This window comes from Carcharhinus amblyrhynchos, chromosome 6 (assembly GCF_965287045.1).
Source record: "Carcharhinus amblyrhynchos chromosome 6, sCarAmb.v2.hapA, whole genome shotgun sequence".
Taxonomy (NCBI): Eukaryota; Metazoa; Chordata; class Chondrichthyes; order Carcharhiniformes; family Carcharhinidae; genus Carcharhinus; species Carcharhinus amblyrhynchos.
Genome location: NC_137329.1, coordinates 58326667 through 58353327, shown reverse-complemented (window position 1 = coordinate 58353327; position 26661 = coordinate 58326667). Strand labels below are relative to the sequence as shown.

At 43.1% G+C, this 26661-nt stretch overlaps 1 protein-coding gene across 1 annotated transcript; it reads left to right on the top strand.

The window, feature by feature from the left end:
• Window positions 1-690: 690 nt before the first annotated feature.
• syt13 (synaptotagmin XIII) lies at window positions 691-26186 on the top strand. The gene is made up of 6 exons (XM_080191621.1): window positions 691-736; window positions 13430-13652; window positions 18336-18470; window positions 20685-20995; window positions 22598-22721; window positions 25713-26186. Exons 1-6 carry the CDS (start codon window positions 725-727, stop codon window positions 26015-26017), a joined length of 1110 nt encoding a protein of 369 aa, XP_080047747.1. The 5' UTR covers window positions 691-724; the 3' UTR covers window positions 26018-26186.
• Window positions 26187-26661: the final 475 nt, after the last annotated feature.

Genomic DNA, 26661 nt, shown 5'->3' with positions numbered 1-26661 from the left:
CCTATCTTACGATAGTTGCCAGGACCTATTTAGGAGTTAATGAATAATAAATTATCTTTCTGCTGCACTATTGCAGTATGTATCTCCTGCTTCTCATTCTCCTGCTAACTAGTGAATGAATCATCAATACACAGGAAGTTCAAGATAGCCCAAGAGTGCGTTTGAAATGTTAAATGCAACTAATATTAATGCACTTAATAAAATGTCATTTCTCTTTTTGACTGGTTGCCCCAGATAATATCAGATCACCAAACTCCGCCTCTACTGCTGAGATCAGAGCTCTGTGCTGAATGAATCCACATAAAGTGCTGCTGCCTCTGACTGAATCTACAGCACTTGTGACTGACTTAAGGATGACTGTCCACAGGATCTCCTCCACACCGGACCAATTATCTGCTTGTTTTGTGTGAGGGCTGAACTCACCGGGTCACAGTAGTTGAAAGGATAAGTTCAGCTGTTGATCAGTTTGGGGAAGCCAGGAAAATGCTGCAGATTTCTCCCAGGTAAAAGTTGAGCTGAGAATCGCTGGAACAATTCAAGCCCTGGCATGATGGTGGTGTCATTTCCACTGGCCGCTGTCGGGGGCACACTGGGCACAGTTGCCGGGTTGATTGCCATCTGTGTGCTAGTCTTCCTTTGCCACTGTTTGAAGAAGAAAGGAGTCTCTAAAGACCCTGAGAATGAGGGACCTGAGGATATCATCGGGCAGAGTAAGATTGTGCACATGGTGCAGCAGGTAAGTGGAGAAACTCTCTTTTTCCAAACATTGAGATTTTGCTTTGTGCCATATCAACACTCAGATATTCATTCAATCTTTTCAGACTTCCCACGCATGGAATCTTGTATGAAACTAAATACGATTGGAAACATTAAAAAGATTCACTCAGAGAATTCATTGGCGACTGATCAAAGGTGCTCTCTTAACTAAGCTGCCTGTGCCATATATAAATGAGGCATGTGGGCGGCATGGTAACACAATGGTTAGCACTGCTGCCTCACAGTGCCAGAGACCTGCGTTCAATTCCAGCCTTGGGTCACTGTCTGTGTGGAGTTTGCGCGTTCTCCCTGTGGCTGTGTGGGTTTCCTCCGGGTGCTCCAGTTTCCTCTACAGTCCAAAGATGTGCAGGTTAGGTTGATTGGCCATGCTAAATTAAGCCTAGTGTCAGGGGATTAGCAGGGTAAATGCATGGAGTTATGGAGATAGGGTCTGGATGAGATTGTTGTCGGTGCAGATTCAATGGGCCGAATGGTCTCCTGCACTTTTGGGATTCTATGTTAGTCAGGCAGAGTGCTACAGATAGGACACTTCTCTGTCCAGACTGCAGCCATACTTTAGTTTCAGGGAGACACTAACTACTCAGTGACCCCCTTGACAATTAATGTGACAAAGTTTCACTGTGTTACTGATAGAACCAATGAATTTCTTCCCAGAGGTTATTGGACTGGTATGTTGTATGATTTCTTTATTTCAGTCCCATAACTATTACTGAAGTCAGTCCGAGCACAAGTGAAGGAGTTGGAAATATAGGATTATGCTTAAGTTAGGTTTGTAAGATTAGGAACAGCAAAGGGAGGAAGACGCTGGTGGGTGTCGTCTATAGGCCCCCGAATAATGATCTGGAGGTGGGGCGGGCTGTGAACGCTCAAATAAGTGCGACGTGCAGGAATGGGACGGCCGTACTTATGGGGGATTTCAATCTGCATATTGATTGGTCGACCCATGTTGGACGCGGTGGGCTCGAGGAGGAGTCCTTGGAATGCTGCCGGGATAGTTTCCTCGAACAGTGTGTGTTGGAGCCGACGAGGGAGCGAGCTATCTTGGATCTGGTGCTATGTAATGAGGCGGGTAGAATTAGGGAACTTGCGGTGAAGTTCCCTCTTGGGGAGAGTGATCATTGTATGGTGGAGTTTCTGGTGCAGATGGAGGAGGAGAAAGTGGGTTCCCGGACACGCATCCTTTGTTTGAACAGAGGGGAGTACGGTAGGATGAGAGAAGAATTGGCGAATGTGGACTGGGGGAGCACGTTGGAAGGTAGGTCTGCTGAGGAGCAGTGGAGGATCTTTAAGGAGATATTTCTTGGTGCTCAGCAGAAATTTATTCTGATGGTCAAAAAGGACCGTAGGAGGAGAGGTAATAAGCCGTGGATAACGAAGGAAGTGAAGGAATGTGTTAAATTAAAAGCGGAGGCGTTTAGAGTAGCTAAGAGTAGTGGGCGAGAAGAGGATTGGGAGAGGTTTAAATGTCAACAAAGATTGACAAAGAAGTTGATAAAGAAGGGTAGGAGAAACTATGAAGCTGGGCTAGCACTTAATATAAGAAAGGATAGCAAGAGTTTTTATAAATATATAAAAAGGAAGAGGCTGGCTAGGGTGAACGTTGGTCCCTTAGAGGATGAGAAGGGGGACTTAGTGGTAGGGGATGGGGAAATGGCTGAGGTCTTGAATAACTTTTTTGTTTTGGTCTTCACGGAGGAGGACGTGAATAATTTGCCGGGTGTTAGAGATGGAAAGGTGGTAGGACTGGAGGGTCTCGATGACATTACTGTTACTAGAGAGGTGGTGCTCGACAGACTGGAGGGAACTGATTGTGGACAAGTCCCCAGGACCGGATGGAATGCGTCCGAGGGTCCTGAAAGAAATGGCGGAGGTGATAGTGGATGCCTTGGTGGTTATTTTCCAGACGTCGCTGGATTCCGGGGAAGTGCCGGAAGATTGGAAAACGGCTAATGTTATGCCGTTGTTTAAGAAGGGTGCCAGGCAAAAGGTGGGGAGTTATAGGCCTGTTAGTTTAACGTCTGTTGTAGGTAAAATGTTAGAATCCGTCATCAAGGAGGAAATAGCGAGGCATCTTGAGGGGAACTGCTTGATAGAGCAGACGCAGCACGGTTTCGTTAAAGGGAAGTCGTGTCTGACAAATTTACTGGAGTTCTATGAGGATGTGTCTAGGGCGGTGGATAGAGGAGAGCCGGTGGATGTGGTCTTTCTTGATTTTCAGAAGGCGTTTGACAAGGTACCTCACAAGAGGTTATTGCAGAAGGTAAGGGGGCATGGAGTTGGGGGTAGGGTGTTAGCGTGGATAGAGGACTGGTTGTCAAATAGGAGACAGAGAGTGGGGGTCAATGGGTGCTATTCGGATTGGCGGATGGTGACTAGTGGAGTGCCCCAGGGGTTGGTGCTGGGGCCTCAGCTATTTACCATTTATATAGATGATCTGGAGGAGGAAACCGAGTGTAGGGTGTCGAAATTTGCTGATGACACCAAAATTGGTGGAAAGGCAAATTGTGCAGAGGGTGGTGAGAGTCTGCAGAAGGATCTAGATAGGCTGGGCGAATGGGCCAGGAAATGGCAAATGGAATTTAATGTTGGCAAGTGCGAGGTGGTCCACTTTGGTAGGAATAATGGTAGGAAGGATTATTACTTACGTGGAGAAAAATTGCAGCAGGCGACGGTGCAGAGGGACCTTGGGGTCCTTGTGCATGAGTCGCAAAAACCCAGCTTGCAGGTGCAGCAGGTGGTCAGGAAGGCGAATGGGATGCTGGCCTTCATCGCGAGGGGGATTGAATATAAAAGTAGGGAGGTCTTGCTGCGGCTGTATAGGGCATTGGTGAGGCCGCAGCTGGAGTACTGTGTGCAGTTTTGGGCACCGTACTTACGCAAGGATATTTTGGCCTTGGAGGGAGTGCAGAGGAAGTTTACTGGGCTGATACCGGAGTTGAGGGGGTTGAGCTATGAGGAGAGGCTGAATAAATTAGGCTTGTACTCGTTAGAGTTTAGAAGAATGAGGGGAGATCTCATTGAGACGTATAAGATGATGAATGGGATGGATAGGATAGAGGTGGAGAGACTCTTCCCGTTCAGAAAGGACAGTAGGACTAGGGGGCACAGCCTCAAGATAAAGGGGGGGGCGGTTTAGAACGGAGTTGAGGAAGAACTTCTTCACTCAAAGGGTGGTGAATCTCTGAAATTCTCTGCCCGTTGAAGTGGTGGAGGCTGCCTCGTTAAATATTTTTAAGACGCGGGTTGATGGGTTTTTGAAAGGAGAGGGGATTAAGGGTAATGGGGAGAGGGCGGGAATGTGGAACTGAGCCACGACAGATCAGCCATGATCTTATTGAATGGCGGGGCAGGCTCGAAGGGCTAGATGGCCTACTCCTGCTCCTATTTCTTATGTTCTTATATGTTCTTATGTAACCCCTTCGTCACTCCCAGCCAGGAATCAGGGCATCCTTAAGGTGCTGTGTCAGCAGAAGTGGCAAAATTGTGTTCAATCATGATGGTGGTACACCATGTCCCTCAGTCTACCCAAAAAATGAGAGATTTACCCTGCCTCAGTGAAGCGCGGAGGAGGTTATGGGTAAAACTGAGGTGAAAGTACCTGGTGAAATTACAACTTGCATACCAAACTGCAGTAGCAGCGCGCTACAGACTGAGCTTAGCTACAACCAGTGGATCAGATCTAAGCTCTGCAGTCCTGCCACTTCCAGCCATGAATGGCGGTGAATAGTTTAATAACCAAAGTGAGGAGAAGGCTTCAAAACATCCCCAACTAACTCTATCTTAGCCAAGCTGTTCCGGTACAGCTACAACACTGGTATCTGCCTAGCAATGTGGAAATTTCCCCAGGTATGCCCTGACCACAAAATCAGTACAAATGCTTTGTGGTCAACTACTGCCCCATCAGCTTAATATCAATCATCAGCAAAGCGATGGAAGGGGTCATCAACACTGCTAGCAAACAATACCTACTCAGCAATAATCTGCTCACTGATGCTCAGTTTTGGTTTCACCAGGGTCACTCAGCTCCTGACCTCAATACAGCCTTGGTCCAAACATGGGCAAAAGAGCTGAATGCCAGAGGTGATTGAGAGTGACTGCCTGGATATGAAGGCAGCATTTGACCAGCTGTGGTATCAATGAGCCCTAGCAAAGCTGGAATCAATGAGGAGCAGGGGAAATTTCTCCAATGATTGGGGTCCTATCCAGCACAAAGGATGGTGGTTGTGAATGTTAGATGCAAATTCCAGCTCCAGCACATTGCTGAGAAGTTCCACAGGGAGCTTTCTAGGTGCAAACATCTTCAGCTGCTTCATCAATGGCCCTCCCTCTCACATGAAATTAGAGGTAGCGATATTTGCTGATGACTGCGCAATGTTTACTTCCGTTCACGTTCCTCAGGTCCAAAAGCAGGCAGTATTCATGTACAGCAACATGAGCTTGGCCTAATCAGTAGCAAGCGACATTTGTACCACACAAGTGCCAGACAATACCCATCTCCTACAGGAGAGAATCTAACCATCTCCATTATCATTGCTGAATCTCCCACTGTCAACATCCTGGGGACTAACATTGACCAGAAACTGAACTGCTCCAGCCATATAAAAACATGGCTAAAAGAGCAGGTCAAAGAGTGGGAAATCTGTGGAGAGTAACTCACCTCCCTGACTCCCCAAAGTCTGTCAACTATGTACAAAACACAAATCAGGACTGGAATGGGATATTCCCCACTTACCTACATATCAGCAAAAAAATGCTGCCCTTTCCAGCAATGCTTAATCCAATGAAAAAAATTAAAAATATGAAAACTTTCGCACAATAACTAACAGTTCGATTAATATTTACACACTGAATGTAGTCATGGCCTTGTACCAGATTTTTCAAGACCTGCCAATGTTAATATCAACTGGAAACTAACAAAGAAGCCAAAAGGTTTGATGGTTGCCAACTACGCCCAGTGCCATCTGTATTGAATATCAGCAGGAGGCAGAATCTGTGAACAGGGCATTGCACAATGGCAGCTGGAACTGAAGGCGGTTGGGTAAAATAACTGTCCCCGTAGCAATAAACGTGCCCCCTGTAATTTAGTCTGGAGATGAGGTGCTCGTAGTTTTTGTTTGTAAGATTAGATCATTAAGCAACAAAGTAAAGTGAGTCCAAACAACAATGAGTCGAAAAGACAATGCCATTTTGCAAATATAAAATGACGTGCAGAAAACGACCCTCTGGTCTATCCAGCCTTTCCCAAACCACTATGATGCTTTACAATACATGTTGGGTAGAATTGGTGAAGAATAATAAATTCCTGTCTGGTTACATTTTTAACAAAAATGGTTATTTTTTGCTGTTGGGTTAACTATCTATGAACAGACCCTCTTAAGGAACCAAGTTGACATGAATCTGCACATTAAAAAAGCTGCAAATATGTAACTCAGCCAAATATTTCCCTCATTCCCCATTTCCCCTCCCTTCCTGAGTGGGCAGGTGACTTTGGGATCAGACTAACAGTAATTTTAACGTCAGCAAGCAGGCATAAACCAGATGTTAGCAAATTGAAAATCTGTTTTAATTTTCATTCCCTTTTCCGCTGAAGAAAACTGTTCAAGGTGTAAACATAGCTGACCACTTTGCTATCACTTATTTACTCCCACTGAGTGTGAAATTACAGGATTTTAACATCCAGTTCATCTTTTGTCAGATAAAGCACATGTAAAATGCAGAATTAAAGCTCCCATTATACTTGCATAGGGCAGCACGGTGGCACAATGGTTAGTGCTGCTGCTTCACAGCTCTGGGGACCGGGTTCGATTCCAGCCTCCGGTGCCTGTTTGTGTGGAAGTTTGAACATTCTCCCTGTGTCTGCGCAATCCAAAGGTGTGCAGGTTAGACAAATTGGCCATGCTAAAATTGCCCCTCAGTGTGTGTGTGCCTGCAACGGAGCATGTTCCAGCAGCTTATGCAGCCAAAACTGGTGCCAAATGTAATACTTTGCAGTCTTTTGGATCCCACTAGTAAGGCCAAGAGGGGGTTCTGACACTTGGGCAGCCATAACCCTCAGATATATATGCTGCCCAGGCACATACCATGGAGAGGTCATTCCAGTGACCAACTGGAACATGCACATCATCTCCCGAGACAGGAAGGAGGCCAATATATATATCTGCACAGTACTGCACTTGAGCATCTTCTAGGGGACAGTGTGATTTTTCCATTTTCCTTATTATCCATCCTTGTGAGCTGATTATAGAAATAGGCCATTTGGCCCAACCAGTCTATACTGTGTTTATACTTCACATGAGCTTCTTCAGTTTCCCATCTGAATCTACCATCTTAACCATCTAATCCCTTCTCCCTCATACACATTATCTAGCTTCCCCTTTAATACATCTAATTTGCTCCAATCACTCCCTCTGGTAGCAAGTTTCACATTCTCACCACTCTATGGGTAAAGCGGTTTCTTCTGATTTCCCTACTGGATTTTTTGGTGACAATCTAAATTCATGGCCTCTGGTGATGCCCTTCCCCTGAACGGGAAGTATCGTCTAGGTATCCACTCTGTCAAAACCTTTTATGATTTTAAAGATCTCCATGAAGTCAATCCTCAGACTTCTTTTTTCAAGAGAGGAGAATCTCAGCCTGTCAATCCTTTCCAAAGAAGAATACCCACACATTTCTAGCACTGTTCTTGTAAATCTTCTCTTCATCTTCTCCAGTGCCTCTATATCCTTTCTATAATATAGCAACCAGTACTGCATGCAAAACAATGTGGTAGAACCAAGGTTTGATCCAGCTTTAACATAACTTCTCTACTTTTCAACTGAATCCCTATGGAAATTAAACCTAATAGTTGGTTTGTTTTTTATATGACCCAGCTGTTCAGTTTCACAACTTTTAGTGATTGACGTGCTTGTACTCCAAGATTCCTTTGTTCCTCTACTCCACCTAGAATTACACCTTCCAAGTAAAAAGCTTTCTGATCTTCTCAGCAAAAGCTACTAAAAAGTTTATTTATTAGTCACAAGTAGGCTTACATTAGCACTGCAATGAAGCTACTGTGAAAATCCCCTACATCTACTACATTTACTACATGTACTACCCCACATTTACCTGTGTTGAACTTCATTTGCTAAATAGTTGCCCATTTTATGGGGAGCATAAAATTCTGGCCTGTGTTTCGGGTGATGTATCCTTCACCACAATGTCACCGTAAGGTTCCAGAAGTACGTGCTTTCACCCCTAGTCTCTGTAGAACCATACAAATTTGTACAGACTTTCACACCAAAGCTCCACTCACCATGGTCTATTTAGCTGATATGAAAAACTTATCACCTGCTGGTTCCACTCTATGTCCTTTGAATCATAGAAGAATCATCGAATCCCTACAGTGCAGAAGGGGTAATTCAGCTCACTGAGTCTGCACTGACTCTCTGACAAAGTATTTTACCTCGGCCCTCTCCTCCGCCCTTTTCCCTGTAATCCCGTACATTTTCTATTGCTAATTGTATCTAACCTGCACATCTTGGGACACTCGGGCAATTTAATGTGGCCAATCCACCTAATCTGCACACCTCTGGACTTTGGGAGGAAACCGGAACACTGGAAGAAACTTGCACAGACACAGGGTTCATGCAAACTCCACACAGAGAGTGATTTAAGATCAGAATTGGACCAGGTCCCTGGAGCTGTGAGGCAACAATACTAACCATGCTGCTTTGTTATTCTGTTTCCATCATTTTCACTGAATGTAAATGTATTTGTGCGACTGAGGAGAATATTCCATTTCAAATTCTTCTCCAGGCTATCTCTGATCGGCAGTTTAGACCTGTAAGCATGGACATACAGGAAGACTGTCAGAGACAGGTCCGCAGACAGTTATCTCTCATTAAAACATTTTGAGTAATGAGACAATATAGATGATTGCATGTCAGTTGAATGTGCATCTCCTTCACAAGAGAGATGATGTAGGCAGAGACTGGCCACTTTGTGCAATGTCTGATTGCCTTAGGTTAATGCACAATCACATTTTAACACAACAGGATGAACTGGGAAGATCTAATCTGTTGGAGCAAAATCTTGAAGCGCTGCAGTGAAATTAAGTTTTATGTCTGTACACTGAAGCCAATGTTTCCTCACAGTTCCCTCATCCAGTCTTAAAATCAATAGTTCCCAGAAATATTTTCTGTAACAACCAGCTCCAGCTCAAACAGTTCTCACAGTTTTTGATTAAGAGCATTGTCTTTAATGAAACTAAAATATTATTAGACTATTTTGACCGCAGTAGGAATGAAAATTGTGGGGGAATATCGAAAAGACGACTGAGCCAATATTAATGTAATTTGGGGAGAGGTTTCACAGGGCAGTGTATTTTGATGGATTTAGTTGGGTACAGGGTTGGACAAGGCCAGTGGACTCAAGGGGATGAGTGGGCGAATGAGACTATTGCGTCACATTGGACATTTAGTATTTTACCCTTGTTACCTTCAGCCAGAAGATCTCAGTATACACCGCTTCCTCTGACTGTGTGGATACGATCAAGTGTACAACTGCTGCAAAACCTGTTATATCCCCCATGTCCTTATACTCAGGGGGTGCCCTCTCTCTCTCTTTCTATCCCGGACCTTGCCTACTGTGGGTGCTCTTAAACCAGCCTTCCCCATCATTACCCACCAAATTTACTGTATCCCCAGTCAATTTCCAATTCTGGAGATTTGACATGACATCATGAGACCTCATGCGGTCCAGAGTCAATGTTGAGGACTTCCAGGCAGCTCCCTCCTCACTGTATAACACCATGCTGTTACTTCAGCTGGGTCTGCCCTGCCAGTGGGACAGGGCCTATCAAGTCATACCTTACAGCTACTCCTGGGTGAGTATGACATTGTCTCCAGTTGGAGACTCAGGTAGAGAAACGGACAAGTGTGAGATAATGCATTTTGGAAAGTCCAATGCATGTAGAAATTATACAGTAAATGGTAGAACCCTTAAGAATATTGACAGGCAGAGTGATCTAGGGGTACATGTCCACTGATTACTGAAAGTGGCAATGCAGGCAGGTAAGGTAGTCAAGAAGGCATGCTTGCCTTCCTCGGTTGGGACATTGAGTATATAAAAATTGGCAGGTCATGCTGCATCTGTACAGAACCTTAGTTAGGCCTCATTTAGAATATTGTATACAATTCTGGTTGCCACACTATCAGAGGATCTGGAGGCTTTGGAGACAGTACAGAAGAGGTTTACCAGATGTTGCCTGGTCTGCAGGATATTAGCTATGAAGAGAGGTTGGATAAACTCGGTCTGTTCTCACTGAAACAATGGAGTTTGAGGGGGGACCTGATAGAGATTTACAAGATTATGAGTGGCATGGACAGAGTGGATAGTCAGATGCTCTTTCCTGGGGTAGAAAAGTCAAATACTAGGGGACATTTGTTTAAGATGCATGGGAAAAAGTTTAGAGGAGATGTGCAAGGCAAGTTTTTCACACAGAGGGTGGTGAATATCTGGAACATGCTGTCAGGGATGTGGTGGGAGCAGGTATGATAGTGGTATTTAAGGAGCATCTAGACAAAGACCTGAATAGAATGGGAATGGAAGTAGGGAGGTCATGGAACTTATACAGATTAAAGGGGAGGAGGTGCTGGTTGTCTTTAGGCAAATCAGAGTAGATAAATCCCCAGGACCGGACAGGGTATTCCCGTTGACCTTGAAGGAGAATAGTGTTGAAATTGCAGGGGCTCTGGCAAATATATTTAAAATGTCAGTATCCGTGGGTGAGGTGCCGGATGATTGGAGGACAGCTCATGTTGTTCTGTTGTTTAAAAAAGACTCAAAAAGTAATCTGGGAAATAATAGGCCAGTAAATTTGACATTAGTAGTAGGTAAATTGTTGGAAGGAGTACTAACAGATAGGATCTACAAATATTTGGATAGACAGGGACTTATTAGGGAGAGTCAACATGGCTTTGTGCATGGTAGGTCATATTTAGCCAATCTATTAGAGTTTTTCGAGGAGGTTACCAGGAAAGTGGATGAAGGGAAGGTGGTGGATGTTGTCTACATGGATTTCAGTAAGGCCTTTGACAAGGCCCCTCATGGGAGGTTAGTTAGGAAGGTTCAGTCGCTAGGTATATATGGAGAGGTAGTCAATTGGATTAGACACTGGCTCAATGGAAGAAGCCAGAGAGTGGTAGTGGAGGATTGTTTCTGTAAATGGAGGCCTGTGACAAGTGGTGTGCCACAGGGATCAGTGCTGGGTCCATTGTTGTTTGTTGTCTATATCATGATGATAATGTGGTAAATTGGATCAGCAAATTTGCTGATGATACAAAGATTGGAGATGTAGTGGACAGTGAGGAAGGTTTTCAAAGCTTACAGAGGGATTTGGACCAGCTAGAAAAATGGCAGATGGAGTGTAATGCAGACAAGTGTGAGGTATTGCACTTTGGAAGGACAAATCAAGATAGAATATACAAGGTAAATGGTAGGACACTGAAATGTGCAGTAGAACAGAGGGATCTGGGAATACAGATACATAATTCCCTAAAAGTGGGGTCACAGGTACATAGGGTTGTAAAGAATGCTTTTGGTACATTGGCTTTTATAAATCGGAGTATCGAGTATAAAAGTTGGAATGTTATGGTAAGGTTGTATAAGACATCGGTGAGTCCAAATTTAGAGTATTGTGTGCAGTTTTAGTCACCTAATTACAGGAAAGATGTAAATAAGGTTGAAAGAGTGCAGAGAAGGTTTACAAGGATGTTGCTGGGACTTGAGAAGCTGAGTTACAGAGAAAGGTTGAATAGGTTAGGACTTTATTCCCTGGAGCGTAGAAGAATGACGGGAGATTTGATAGAGGTGTATAAAATGATGGTGGGTATAGATAGAGTGAATGCAAGCAGGCTTTTTCCACTGAGGATAGGGGAGAAAAAAACCAGAGGGCATGGGTTAAGGGTGAAGGGGGAAAAGTTTTAAGGGAATATTAGGGGGGTCTTCTTCACGCAGAGAGTGGTGGGAGTGTGGAATGAGCTGCCAGATATGTGGTGAATGCAGGCTCACTTCTAACGTTTAAGAAAAACTTGGACAGGTACATGGATAAGAGGGGTGTGGAGGGATATGGTCCAGGTACGGGTCAGTGGGACTAGGCAGAAAAATGGTTCAGCACAGCCAAGAGGGGCGAAAAAGCCTGTTTCTGTGCTGTAATGTTCTATGGTTCTATGTTTGGACTCCGTAAGTGCATACGGTTTTGGTTTAGGCAGGCATCTTGATCGGCGCAGGTTTGGAGGGCTGAAGGGCCTGTTCTTGTGCTGTACTGTTCTTGTTTCTTTTGTTTTGTATGTCCTGTCCCAGCAGAGGTGGCAACATGGTGATATACAGTGAGGAGGGAGTTGCCCTGGAAGTCTTCAACATTGACTCTGAGCCCCATGGAGTCTCATGATGTCACACCAAATATAAGCAGGAAACCTCCTGCTGATTACCACATACTGCACTCCCTCAGCTGATGTATCAGTACTCCTCCACGTTGAATGCATCTTGGAAGAAGGATTAAGAGTGCAGGAATGTCCTCTGGGCTAGGAGACATTCTTGAACTGTTGCATTCCATCTGTTGTGGAAACACCCACAGTGCTGTTAGAATGAAAATTCCAGGATTTTGACCCAATGACAGTGAAGGAACTGAGATATATTTCAAATTCCGGATGGTGCGTGGCTTGGAGTGAAACTTGAGGGTGATGTTCCCCTGCATTTGTTGCCCCTGTACCTCTGAGTGATAGAGATTGCGGATTTGGAATATGCTGCTGAGGGAGCCCTGGCAAATTGCTGCTGTGCATCTTGTAGATGGTACACACTGCTGCCACTGTGCAGTGGTAGCAGAAGGTGTAAATATTTAGGGTAATCATGGAGTATCAAGCAAATGGCTGCTTTGGTCTCAATGTTAACATTGACCACATGTTCAACTTGACCAGACATATAAATACTACAAAAGCAAGCCAGTGGATGGGAATTCTGTGGACTCCCTAAACATTGCTTCCCTGTACTACCAATGTAATAGTAGCAGTGTGTAGCATCTAGAAGATGCCCTGCAAGAGCTTGCCAAGTCTTCTTCAATAGCATCTTCCAAACCCATGACTCCTCCCATCTAGAAGGACAAGGGCAGAAGGTGCATGGGAACACCATCACGTGCAAGTTCCCATCTTGGAAATAAATCTTTGTTCCTTCATCATCACCAAGTCAAAATGCTGGAACTCCCCCTCTGAAAGCACATTAATACATCACGTCAACCACAGCGGTTTGAGAATGTGGCTTCTCAAGGGCAATTATGGATGGATACATATGCTGACCTTGTCAGCGACGCTCACATCCCATCAGTGAAAAATAAAAAATCCCACACCTGTACTGCTAAGATGGATTTGCTTCCTAACCAGTCATAGAGCCGAGGACACTAATCATCTCCTTCCCAGCCTCAGATACTACTTTCTACAAACCAAAGAAACTGGGAGAAAGAAGTGAGCAGGAAGTGGCCCAGGGGCATATATTCACAAAACTGCAAATGAATGCTTAAACATCAGCTGATACCTACAATTTGCCAGACTGTTGTAAGCTCAATTTCTTATCAACAAAAGGGGGCCTGAATTCTACTCTTGTTCTTTAATTGCTGTCACAGTTTAGAGTGAAGAAGACGACCGAACAAGTTCAGCCGAGGACCCAGTTAACATCACCAAAAATCTACAGCCCTAAACCAGTGGCAACATCACCGGAGTTCATTAATTACACTGACTATGCATTGGAAATGACAAATGACCCTCTGGCAGCTGACAGGGTGCAGGCTGACAGATCCTGTTTAATGATGGATTCATCTGACGAACTGTTTGTTGTTTCGAAGAATGGTAAGGTGGGAAGCCAGTGAGCAAATGGAGAGCTGTGAATTCTCCACCCTTAACACATTACCAGTGTATTAACAACATTTTCAATTTTGTTTTATAACTCTGCCTAAAGTGATTGACTATTTTATCTCTGGTGTATGGTTGGGACCACCATACTTCATCCAGTGTAAGGGCAAGTGTATAAAGGCACAATTTTTACCAAATTCTAGAGTGCAACTTATAGGTGGATGAAATATCTTTTAAATTGAAACAGTACTGACGGAATGACATAACAATGTAGAACACATTTTACAAAATGCTGCATTTTATTAATCCCAAGGATTGTTTGATTGGTTCTTATCATTGAAAAAATGTTCCATTTTGCCTGTGTACTGTTGTCAGTCCCTGACCTTTGGCAGGTTATCAAGGCAGGAGGTGCTCAGGACAGGTGAAGGTAACATTTCTTCTGGGAAGGGAAATCGGGGTTAAAATTAGTGAGACGGGTCAAAATTCCTTCAGGTCCATTTTCAGCCCTGAAATGATGAGCCCCAAGATTGGGCTGCAGACCTCATTAATGCAAGTATTGTGTCAATTCTATACCTTAATCTGTTTGTATAAATACAATTAATCATTAAGTGTTTTTTATAAACATGAAACCCTAATTGGTTAAATAAGATGCAGTAAAGATGGCAGGGCAGGTGATGTGTTGTAGCTGTAGTGTGTGGGCGATGGTGAATTCCAATGTGATCCGCAGCAACCACATCTGCAGGAAGTTCTGCCGCTCAAGGAACCTTGGTGAGGCTCAGAGTTGATGAGCTGGAACCCAAGCTCTGGAAGCTGCAATGCATCCGGGAGGGGGAAAGATCCTGGATACTTTGCCCAGGAGGCAACCACCCACCCCCCAACTTAGTCTAGGTACTTCAGATTTGGTCTATAATCAGGGACAGGAGGGTGTGACTACAAGTGAGGGAAGTCTGGGGATTCAAAAGGGAGCACTAAAGGATCCACAACCTTTGCAATTGCCTAACAACATTCTTGCAGTTTGTGTGGACGAAAGCAGGGAGGATGAGCAAATTGACCATAGCACCATGTTATAGTGGTGGGGGAGGGGATTGCATTTAGAGGTAGAGGGCAGTCTCATTAGGAGGATAGATACTGTGCTGTGCTGCTGAGAGTGTGAGTCCCAAAGGCTGTTGCTTGCCCAATGACCGGGTTAAGGATACCTCCTAAAAGCTGGAGAGGATCTTGGAGCAGAAGGGAACGGATCCAGTTGATGTCCACGTGGGCACCAATGACAGAGGTAGGACTAAGAAAGAGATTCTCATAAGGGAGTGTGAGCAACAAAGGACTAGATTAAAAAAGCAGAATCGTAAGAGTAATAATCTCTGGATTGTTTCCTGATGCTAATTGACACAGGATAAATAAGATCCGAGAGCTAAATGTGTGGCTCAGAGATTGGTGTGAGAGAAATAGGTTTGATTGATGGGTCACCAGTACTGGGGAAAGAGAGAGCTGTAATTTTGGGATAGTATTCACTAAAACTTCCCCTGGGACCAAAGTGTTAAGAATCATATAAATAGGGCTGCAGAGAGGGCTGTAAACTAAATAGGCGGGTGAGGGTTCAAAAGATTTAGAAAATTACAACAAAGGACAAAAGAATAATGCAGGGTAATGATACAGGGGTTGATAAACAGAGTGTGAAAGGAGGGAACAAATGTACAAACAAAGGAATACACCAGCAAATAGAGACAAATCAGAGAAAAATGGTAAAAACATACAATTAAATGCATGCAGCATTTGTAACAAAATGGATGAATTGATAATGCAAATATAAATAATGGATATGGTATGATAACCATTACAGAGAAAAAGACAGTCTGAATATTTGAGGGTCTGTGACATTTTGGAAAGATAGGAGAAAGAAAAAGGAAGTGCAGTAGCTCTGTTAGTAAAGATGAGATATGTACAATAGTGAGGAATGATCTTAGTACAGGAGATCAAGATGTCAAATTAATTTGGGTGTCAATAAAAAAAGAACTAGTAAAGGAAGAAGTCACTGGTGGGGGTAATTTACAGGTCTAACACTAGCTACAGTATAGGGCATAATATAAATCACAAATAATGGGGGCTTTTAAGAAAGAAACTGCAATAATCATAGGAGATTTAATCTTGATATAGATTGGACAAATCAAATTGGCAAAGGTGACCTTGGGGATGAGTTCATAGAATGTATTCTGGACAGTATCTTAGAATAATACATTTTGGAACTAATCAGGGAACTGGCTATTTTACACCTTTTAACGTGTAATAAGACAGGAGTAATTAATGATTTCATAGTAAAGAATTTTCCAACCTCGCCCAAGAAATGTTTTCCAGTGGCGATGGCAGATTGCCATTGGCTGCCAGTGGGGTCTTGCAGTTCTGCTAATGCCTACAGTGTTTTGTGTGGCTTGCTGTTTTGCCACCAGGGAAGCCATTGCCAGAGGTCACCTTCGGCAGGACTGGAAGATCCCACTGACAGTTGGGACTAGAAATTCCTGCCCATAGAATTCGAACAAGTATTTTGCATCTATCTTTACAGTAGAAGGTAAAAAAGCATTCCAATAATAATAGGATAAAATCATGAGTGAGGGAGGAACTTAAGACTATCACAATCACCTATGAAAAGGTATTGGGAAAACTAATGGGATGAAAAGCTGACAAGTCCACTGAATCTGGTGGCACGGATCCTAGAGTCTTAAAAGAAGTGGCTGCAGAGACAGTGGATGCATTAGTTGGAAACATTAACTTCCTTAGGTTCTGAAAAGGTCCCAGTGGAATGGAAATTTGCAAATGTAACACCACTAATCAAGGCAGAAGAGAGACAGGAAACAATGCCTAATATCTGTCATTGGGAAAATGCTGGAATTCATTATTAAGAGGGTTGTAACAGGACATTTAGAAAATCATAATCAAATCGGGCACAGTCAACATGGTTTTGTGGAAGGGAAATTATGTTTGACTAATTTATTAGAGTTGTAACCAGTTGGTTGAATAAAAGGGAACCAGTAGATGATGTTTATTTGGATTTCCAAAAGACATTTGGTAAGGTGTCATACAAATGGTTACAGCATAAGGAGCACATGGTATTGGAGATGATATATTAACATACATAGAGGATTGGCTAATGAGCAGAAAACAGTTGGGATGGATGGGTTGTTTTCAGGTTGGCAAACTGCAACTAGTGGAGCAGTGCTGGGCCTTAACTATTTGCCACCTATATTAGTGCCATTGAATTTCAGATAGGAGACCCCTTATTTTGAAACCGTGTTCCTAGTTCTGGATTTCTAAGGGAATTTCACAGTAACTTCATTGCAGTGCTATTGTAAGCCTTAACTATAACTAATAAATAAACTTTACTTTGAAGGAATTGGGTATATTGTAGCCAACTTTGCCAACTATCAAAGATAGGAAGGAAAACAAGTTGTGGGGAGGACACAAAACTTGCCTAGGGGTATAGGTAGGTCAAGTGAGTGGGCAAAAAAAATGGAAAATAGAGTATAAAGTAGAAAATGTGAGATTGTCCACCTTGGCAGAAAGAATAAATAAGCATGATATTACTTAAATAGAGAGAGATTACAAAATACAGAGAGATCTGCATGTCCTCATACATGAATCAGAAAAAGTAAGCATGCATGTACAGGAAATAATTAGGCAGATAAATGGAATGTTATCCTTTATCGCAAGGAGAGGTGGAGTATAAAACTAGGGCAATCATATTACAACTGTACAGGGCATTGGTGAAAATATACTGTACTCAGTACCTAAAGTACTGTGTATAGTACTCCTTACTTCAGAAGTAATACACTTGCATTGGAGACAGTTCAGAATCCCTTCCTGGGAGGAAGGGATTATCTTTGGAGAAAAGGTTGAGCAGGTTGGGCCTGGATTTATTGGGGTTTAAAAGAATGTGTGATGATCTTATTGAAACAAGATTCTGATGGGACTGGTGGGACTTAACAGGATAGACGAGGGGATGTTCCCCTCACAGGAGGGAATCCAGAACTAGGAACATGGTTTCAAAATAAAGGCTCTCCTATTTGAAATGGATGTGAAAAGGAATATCTTCCATCAGAACCGTTAATTTTGGAATTTTCTTGCACAGAGACCAGAGTCAAGGCTGAATTATTCAAGATTTTGATTGATGTAAGGGTGTCGGGAGAGGGGGGTGGGGTGGTGGCAGCAAGCAGGAAAGTCGCCACATCAGATGAGCTATGATTGTACTGAATCATGGAATAGACTTGAGGGCCCTGAGGATAGACTGAGGTGAGTCTATATGCAACAGTTCTGTAAGGGCTGTCCTCTCTGGTATTTAGGAGTTAGCCAGTAATTATTAATGTATATCTTTTACAGATAGTTACATGTGGCCTACATTGTGCTATTCCTGGTTAGTGGGAGTTTAACTTCATAAGATTTTAGCTTCTCATGCAGGGTCTTGGAGATCAGTCTAACAGGTAGATGTTCACAAGATATTATGCCATGATGTATGGCTTTGTAGAATTTGGACCAGTTCCAAAATCATTGCAGTTCATAGGAACTGGGTTTGGAGATGACTGCAACTGGTTAGGTGCTTGGTCATAGGTGAACCTGTGGTAATATTGTATTAGAAGCGTTCCCACGTACTTTATCTGAACCACTGCTATTCCTTCTTTCTGATTCTTCTGTCAGCTGCTGTTGATGCTGCTCCTCTATCACAAAATATGAAGGGTGAAATATCTGAGGATTGGACGGAGGTTGTGAAACTGCATTATGCAATGAAATATAACTGCCAGAAGTCGGAACTGCATCTCACCATTATTGAAGGTGCGACATTGGTTCAGTACTATTGAGAGCAAGTGTAAAGGAAGTGGTTGCCACAGTGATAAGTACTTCATACTGGAAGAACAGAGCGTTTTGGTATTACCCAGCATTCTGAAGCAATGATATATAGTAATGTGATTGGTAATATGAATACTGTTAAATAATATTGCTATATTGTCTGTTAATAAACTCAAGGCACAACTTTACACACTTTTCAGCATGGTGGAGTCCAATTAAGCGTCCCCACAGTGACACATATATAAAAAACATTTTAAAGTTTCATTTTCTTTCTCCATCTTGTGCATCATCCAGCACTCTGTCTAGCCTCTGTTCATCACAGCTCACTCCTCCTGCTGTATCTGAGATGGTGTGGTGATGGGGAACTTGCTATCCAGAAATTCACAGTGACAATATTGTAATGATTCTCCATGTGTGGATCTGTCACTTTTAAAGCCATCTTCAATTCCAATATTACTTCCAAACAATATCTAAAAGCAATAGTAATCTGAAAGACATTCGTGTCAAGAACATTTTTGAACTAATGGCTCCTTTGAAGAATAGCCTTCCATTGTTCCAGAACTGCTACAGATGTGGTAGAGCCCCCAATTGCCCTAGTGACCTTGCTGTTTGTGGTTTACCATTTGTGAATAGTGGTGATACGATAGGCTACTTCAGTAATTTCTTGGTCCCCACCCACTGTGGTTCATAGAATGATCATTGCAATTGCTTCCCTGTATCCATTTTCTTCCATTCCCTGATGTTCTGCACCTAACTCTTGTTCAAGGATAGACAGTGGACTGACTCAACGGGTGGGATTTTCCGGCTGCGCCTGAGATCAATGGACCTGTGCATTGTCCGTTCGCATCGCGTTTCCCCCCCCCCCCCCCCCCCCCCCCGACATATTATTAGTCCTGAGGTGGGCAGGACAGGAAAATTCCCCCAATATCTTGAATCATAAAATCTTTACAGTGCAGAAGGAGGCCATTCAGCCCATCAAGTTTGCACTGACAACAATCCCACCCGGGCCCTATCCCCGTAACCTCACGTATTTACCCTGCTAATCCCCCTGACACTAAGGGACAATTTATCATGACGAATCAACTTAACCTACACATTTTTGGAGTGTGGCAGGAAACTGGGAGAATGTACAAACTCCACACTCCAAGGCTGGAATTGAACCCCAGTCCCTGGCGCTGTGAGACAACGATGCTAACCACCAATGCCACTCCGAACCAGAAGTAAGGATATCCCAGCATAATTTCTCCCTTTGGTTGCCTTCACATTGTGGGGAAATGAAACAAAGGGAACATTTGTGCCTTGCTCATTGGCAGAGTATCCCAATGTGCCTGACAGCCAATAAATTACTTCTGAACTGTTTTACTGTCAAACATGATTGTCAATTTGTGTGCAGCAGGGTCTCATAAAAGCAATTTAATAAGATCACAGAAAAGCAAAGAGAAGCAGGCCATTTGGACATTTAAATCAGTGCTGGTTGTATCCTTTGTATGAACCAGCTTAAATAATTCAATGTCCTTTCTCACTCCTCATATACTTTCCTCTTTATCAAGCACCTCTTTTAAAATTAGTTACAAATTCTGTTCCAATAACACTCTGTGGTAAAGATTTGTGCTTTCTAATTACTCTCTGTGTAAAGAAATGTATTTAAAGCTCCCATTATTTCACTGAGCAGTAGCAGTAATATTATCATTTACCCCTTATAATCCATCATAAAAGGGTCCATTGCATCACTCTTAACCTCCACAGCTCTGATGTCCTGAGGTTGTTTAATATTCTACCACAATGAGGTCATTGTAAACGAGTGCTCTTTGATGAAGGGTACTAGAGTCATAAATCGATGTCCAGGACCTCACTAAAGCTGCAGCCCAGGATTCCAACACCCCAGCATTGCAGACACCATTTTGAAATGTGTTTGTCTTCGCCATACCTCTTGTTCCTTCAACAAACAGTCATTTGCACTTTTAAATCTGGTTTCTTTATTTAGTATATTTAAAATACTGATAAAACTGAAAAATTTGAAAAAGCTGAGAGCCCAAAAACCTCTGCTGTGCCAGTGACTATTTTAGCTTGACGCAAAGTCATTCTGAGGGGTGCAAATCCCTCCCTGTATGTGAACTCATTCAATGTGTCTGGTACAAAGTAATATTGCTGCCATCATTTGAACTTTCTCCCTTTTCCCTTAACTTTCTCTCTCTCCAGCTCAGTATGCAGATATGGTGGAAAATATGAATGCTTACGACACCTATGTGGTCGGCACCTTGACCACGAAACTTGGGAAGGCCAAGGCTGAGACCTCCAACCAACCTAAGACCTTATACCCAGTTTGGCAAGAGACTCTAATATTCCCAATCTCTGAGGAACATGTGCAGGAGGGGACTTTAACACTCGCCGTCTACAGCTGTGATAAATATTCCAGGCACGCCTGTGTGGGGGAAGCACAACTGAATCTATCTGACATACCTGTAGATGTTAGAACCAATGCCTGGATAAATCTGAAGGCCCCAGAAAAGGTATTAAATTTTTCCCTCTCCAGTTCAGCTTGTTTATAGAGATTGCAATGCATGTCATAGTAAGGCCTCCGGGACAACAAACCTCTGTGTAAGCGAACGCTGCAAGGCAGCCCCACTTCTGAATCATTAATGGGACTGGTTAGGCTAAGAGGTTCTGGAAATGTATCTTGAGTTATGAAGTTTTTTTTAAAAGGCAAAATGAATTGCCTAGTACTATAATGTTAAAAATGATATACTATATCTTTACACTAACCAGTGTTTCCTTAGCCATCTCTTGTCTGTCTTTATGTAAACAATGACAGATAGTAAAATACCCTTATTGTCTTACTTTATAAAAACAATGACAAGAAAAGGCCTTTGTGTCCACTAAGCCCTAAAGAAAACCATGATGTACCTGATTAATACAGTGCCTACCTTTTTACCAGGTGATCTCTGTTTTAGTCAGAAACAAGCCCAGCTCACACTTACAACAATTCAGTGGGTCAGTGTTCACCACAAAAGCTGATACACTGGAGGTAGATGAGAGGGGGAGGGGGGATCTGAACTCTCAGGGAGTCTTTCCTTTGATATACGTTACGGTCTCTCTTCATGTCACGCTCTAATACCAGCCTGGAAGATAGGCTGTTGCTGACCTACCCTGAGACCTTCATCTTTCTGAAACACATCAGTCATGAGTCCAGCACTGGTCCCCTCTCACCTTCCTGTGGGAGGCAAGTTAGGGCAGGCCTCCGACCTCCCCAAGCCTGTCCAGCAGTTCATAGAATCCCTACAGTACAGAAGGTAGCTATTTGGCCTATCGAGTCTGTACCGATCACAATCCCACCCAGGCTCTATTCCCATAACCCAATGCATTTACCCTGCTAATCCCCCTGACAATATGGAGAATTTAACATAGCCAGTGAACCTAACCAGAACATCTTGTAGTGTGGGAGGAAAACAGAGCGCCCAAAGAAAACCCACACAGACTTGGGGGAAACCATGCAAACTCACAAAGACCATGACAGTTGTCACAACCTCAAGCAGCAGCCTGACACTGAATGTGGAATTTAAATCCTCAACAATTAGTTAACGAGAGTTCAGGAATCATGTGGGTTTTAAGTATTCAGCTGTAGAAAATAAATCTATTTTATGACCCTTAATTAGATTTTTAGCTTTTGCCTGGTACATCAAAACATCTTTTCCATGTCTGCTTAAAAATAATGGGAGAAGTATAAAATCTTGCCCAAGGCATATGGGACCTGTAAACATGTTTTTCTCCCTTTCTGTAGAAAGAACTGATGAAAATCAAATTAGCTTGTGTTCAGCTGCATGTGATTCTGAAGTGTTTATAGGTCCCAGAGGTAAAAGCAGAAGCTGTGTGAGAAGCTCTGCTCAGCTTTCAAATTATTGTGCAGTTCAATACTCGCAAATTCAATAGAAGAGTGACTAAGTGCAGCTCCATTGAGCTGTCTAATCTATATTTGGCACATTACATTGGAATTACAATGTGATTTTTCTTCTCATGTTCCCGGGTAAAATGGCTTTGACAAGAGGAGAAACTGGGAAGCAGCTACACTGATGATTAAGACTTCTTTGAATTGTCACTGGTGTCTTGTTTTCTAGAATTCTGTAACATCGCCTGGTGAGATTTTGCTTTCCATCAGCTACCTACCGGCTGCCAACCGTTTGATTGTTGTTGTTATGAAGGCACGGCACTTAAACTCAGATAAGATGAAAGATTTGATAGGTAAAAGACCATCAACTTGTTTAGATATGCATGTGTATACTGTTTATAAAAAAAAATCCTATGCAAGGTTTCAGGAATTTGCCCATTTATTCTTTGTACACAGCTCCTGCATGGTGTTATGTTCACTATGGTAATGATGAGCTGTTTGCTACCAACTCCATTGACAGTTATTCTGGTGGTGAGCTCAGTTCTGTCTCTTCAGATTAGGCCTCTGCCTGCACACCTCAGGTACCTCTGGCTTAGCTGCAAACTTAAATCAGATGATTATCATACACCATGTGTCACCTCGCTGCCTATCCTTCAGCCATTTCAGAATATATGCATTCCACCCATGACCACTGTTTTTTCCATCTTTGCAATCAAGGTTGTAGCTCCTTTATTAATTCAGATGTTTCACAACCTGCATCGCTGTCGGTTGGCCTATGGTAGCCAAACTTGCAGGACAGGCGAATACGTCTTGCCTTCCCTAAAGAGCAGTGTGCCATCTTTACACACCTGACAGATGATATCCTGGCACCTTTTGGCAGATCAGATTGGAGGGCAGTTTTAGGGATCAGACTTGAAAGTGCCCAGTCACAAAGCTCGTGCCAGTGTCACTAAGCAGGGGTTCCATTGGGCGGGACTTGCCAGCCCTTCCTAATGGTTGGATTTTCCGGTCCCGCTGAAAGACTCCTCACTGCAAGTACCCCAGTGGCGGGATGCGTGAGCCATGCAAAATACCATAGACATCAGTGGGACTGGAAAATCCTGCCTATTGTGAATGCATTTGCAAAGGTGATGAATGACAGCTACTGATGCATTATTAATCTTCAGTGCGTTTGACCATTTCTCATTTTGTGTTTAATTTATTTCTAATTTGTCAATAGGGCCTGTTATAACAGAGCGCTTTCTAACAACAATTAAATAAATTGGTGCAGAGAAGCTGTAATATTTCCATCTAGCAACAGCGTAAACCAAATTCAATATATGCAAAAATTCAGTTGAGACAGAATGCAAAAGAATTAAAAGCATACCCTCAGTACCTCTGGAAAATTAAACTGCAGTGTTGACCACATTTGATCTATTTATAGGTTTTAGGTCTCCCAGAGACTTGAGTGCATAATCTAGACTAAAAACCTCATTACAGGACTATCAGAAAGACTTGTCCTTCATAAGAACTGACCTTTATATGAGATATTTATATCTGCCAGCTGCTGAAGTTGTAGGATTGGCATTTTTTACCCAAGAGAAGTGAACAGTACTACAAAAGCAAAGTACTGAAGATGCTAGAAATCTGAATTAAGAACAGAAGGTTCTGGACGTATTCAGTAAGCCTGGCAGAATCCCTGGAGAAAAAAATCAGTTAACAGGCCAGATTTTCACTATTGGCTAATCCAAGTAGAGAAATTTTCCTTTCTGTCTCAATTTAAAGTGCCCTGTCACATGCAGGATACAGGCTATCTGATCCTCTCATATAATTTCCAGATAGCCTCATTATGAATGTTTGGCAGAGCTCCAAGACTCACTAATGGATTAGCTTAGCAAGAGTTCTGTTGCAAAAGGTAGATGTTGAGTGTGTGCTTTGATTGACATTTTTATGAGGTTAGAGTAAATTACTGTTTTTGTTCTGTTTTGTCAGTGACTGGGGACAGCACAGTGGTTAACATTACTGCCTCAGCACCAGGGACTCGGGTTTGATTCTGGCTTTGGGTGATTGTATGGAGTCTGTACATTCTCCCTGTTTCTGCATGGGTTTCCTCTGGGTGCTCTAGTTTTCTCCAACAGCCCAAAATGTGTATGTTGGGGGGATTGGCCATGCTAAAATGCTTAGTGTCCAAAAATATGTAGGTTGGGTGGATTAGCCTTGGCAAATGGATCTTGAGGGTTGTGCTGGATAAGGTGTTGTTTCAGCTTCTTTCTGCACTGCAGGGATTCTATGGGATTCACTAGCATGTTTATTTTGATGAGATTTAGGTTTGAAGTGAGCTAAAGCTTCATCTGTACATGGTATATACTGGATGAGGATGCATGGAAGGGCCATGACAGACATAAAAGGAGCATGGGGGCTAATGGTTGAGACATTTTCAAACATACCTTTTATGAGATTCCTGAATTCAGACAATGGTTCATGACTCCTCAGAAGAACCATGAGTCATCCAGAAGCTGGTTCAATTCCAGAAAGGTTCCAGTGGGGTGAGATGCCAACTCCTGCAGTGATGCTGGCCATGTTAGAATGCAGGGTGCGGGCTCACTAACTGCACCCTTACAAAAATTACTGGCACTGGAAATGGGGGTAGAAATCCCAGAATTAGGACTCACCGACCAATTTTTAACTGCCACCAGAATCAGCCTGATTCCATGAAATACCACGCTGGTATGTTTCAGGTCTGTGGTATATCATCAGACCTGTCATGAACCTGAAACATTAACTCTTGTTGCTCTCTCCAAGAACTATTGAGTATTTCTGGTATTTTTTGTCTGTACCTGAGGGGAAAGAGTTTTGGGAACTGGCACAATAACTTTAAAGAGGCATCACAATGGCACAGTGATTAGCACTGCTGCCTCACAGCTCCAGGGTTCAATTCCTGGCTTGGGTCACTGTTTTGTGTGGAGTTTGCACATTCTCCCTGTGCCTGCATGGGTTTCCTCCAGGTGCTCCGATTTCTTCCCACAGTTCAAAGATGTGCGGGTTAGGTTGATTGGCCATGTTAAATTGCCCCTTACTGTCCAGAAATGCATAGGTTAGTGGGATTAGCAGGGTAACTATATGGGATTGCAGGGATAGGACCTGGGTGGGATTGTTGTTGTACAGACTCAGTGGGCTGAATTGTGAAAGGAATATCGTACCATAGGTACAATTTTAAGTTACTCTTGGTGTTAGCTCTTTCTTATTCACGTGGGAATCGCTGGCCAGCATTTATTGCCCACCCCTAGCTTAAGAGTTGTGATATTTTAGTTGGAGAGTTTGCTACCCAGTCTCTGCCATAATAATTTGTGATTTCTTTCTTGCAGATGTATCAGTCAAACTCATCCTAACACATCAGTCTCTGAAGCTGAAGAAAAAACATACTGGACATGTGAAGCACAAGATAAATCCAGTCTGGAACGAAATGATAATGTTTGAGGTGCCCTATGAGCTTCTGTCTAAATCCTGTCTTGAGCTGGAGGTGTTGAACCAGGACTGTACAGGGCAAAACCACTTGCTGGGCAAATGTAGCCTGGGTCTGAATAACAAGGACTTAGAGCTAAGTCATTGGCAGGAAATGCTAAACAAACCCAGGAAACAGGTTGCAATGTGGCATAAACTGCATGCATAATCCCCTTCCTGCTCCACCGCATTCACCAGCAAACTGCAAGATACCAGCAAGATCCCTTTTCCTGAACTATTGGCATGGAAATTGGACATGGCCTTCCAAGCAAAAAGTGGACTCATTACACACTCAAAATGCCCTGCCATTTTGATAATTGCATGAATAAAGTGGCCTTTGAAATGCATTAGATCCTTTGATTATGCAATTTGGGGCCTATTGATCTCTTTTTAAAACTTGTGTTCCCTGAACTGAAGAAAATATGCTCAAAAGAAACCACTGAAAACTTCACTAGGTTTAATGATATTTACTAAATGTGGTGCCAGGAGGTGATGAAGCATATGTCCCACTGCAGACCATTGTGGTGAAATGACAAATGCCATCATTCCCCCCCCCTCCCCCCCAACTGATTACCCCCATCTCTCCCCCAGTAAATCACACCCTCTTCTAATTTGCCACCTGGCTTGCCCAGTCACTCCTCTTTCTGTGTGCTGTTTGCTTTTGCCTATTTCTTCACCCCCCACTTACTTGAGGATTCTGCCAGTAATTTGATGGGGTGCAACTAAATTTATCTTCTCTGGTGAGCTGACTGGGAATGCCCAGCAGCTTTCTGTAGTTCACAGTTTACAACTCAGTGAGGCCTAAGCCCCACT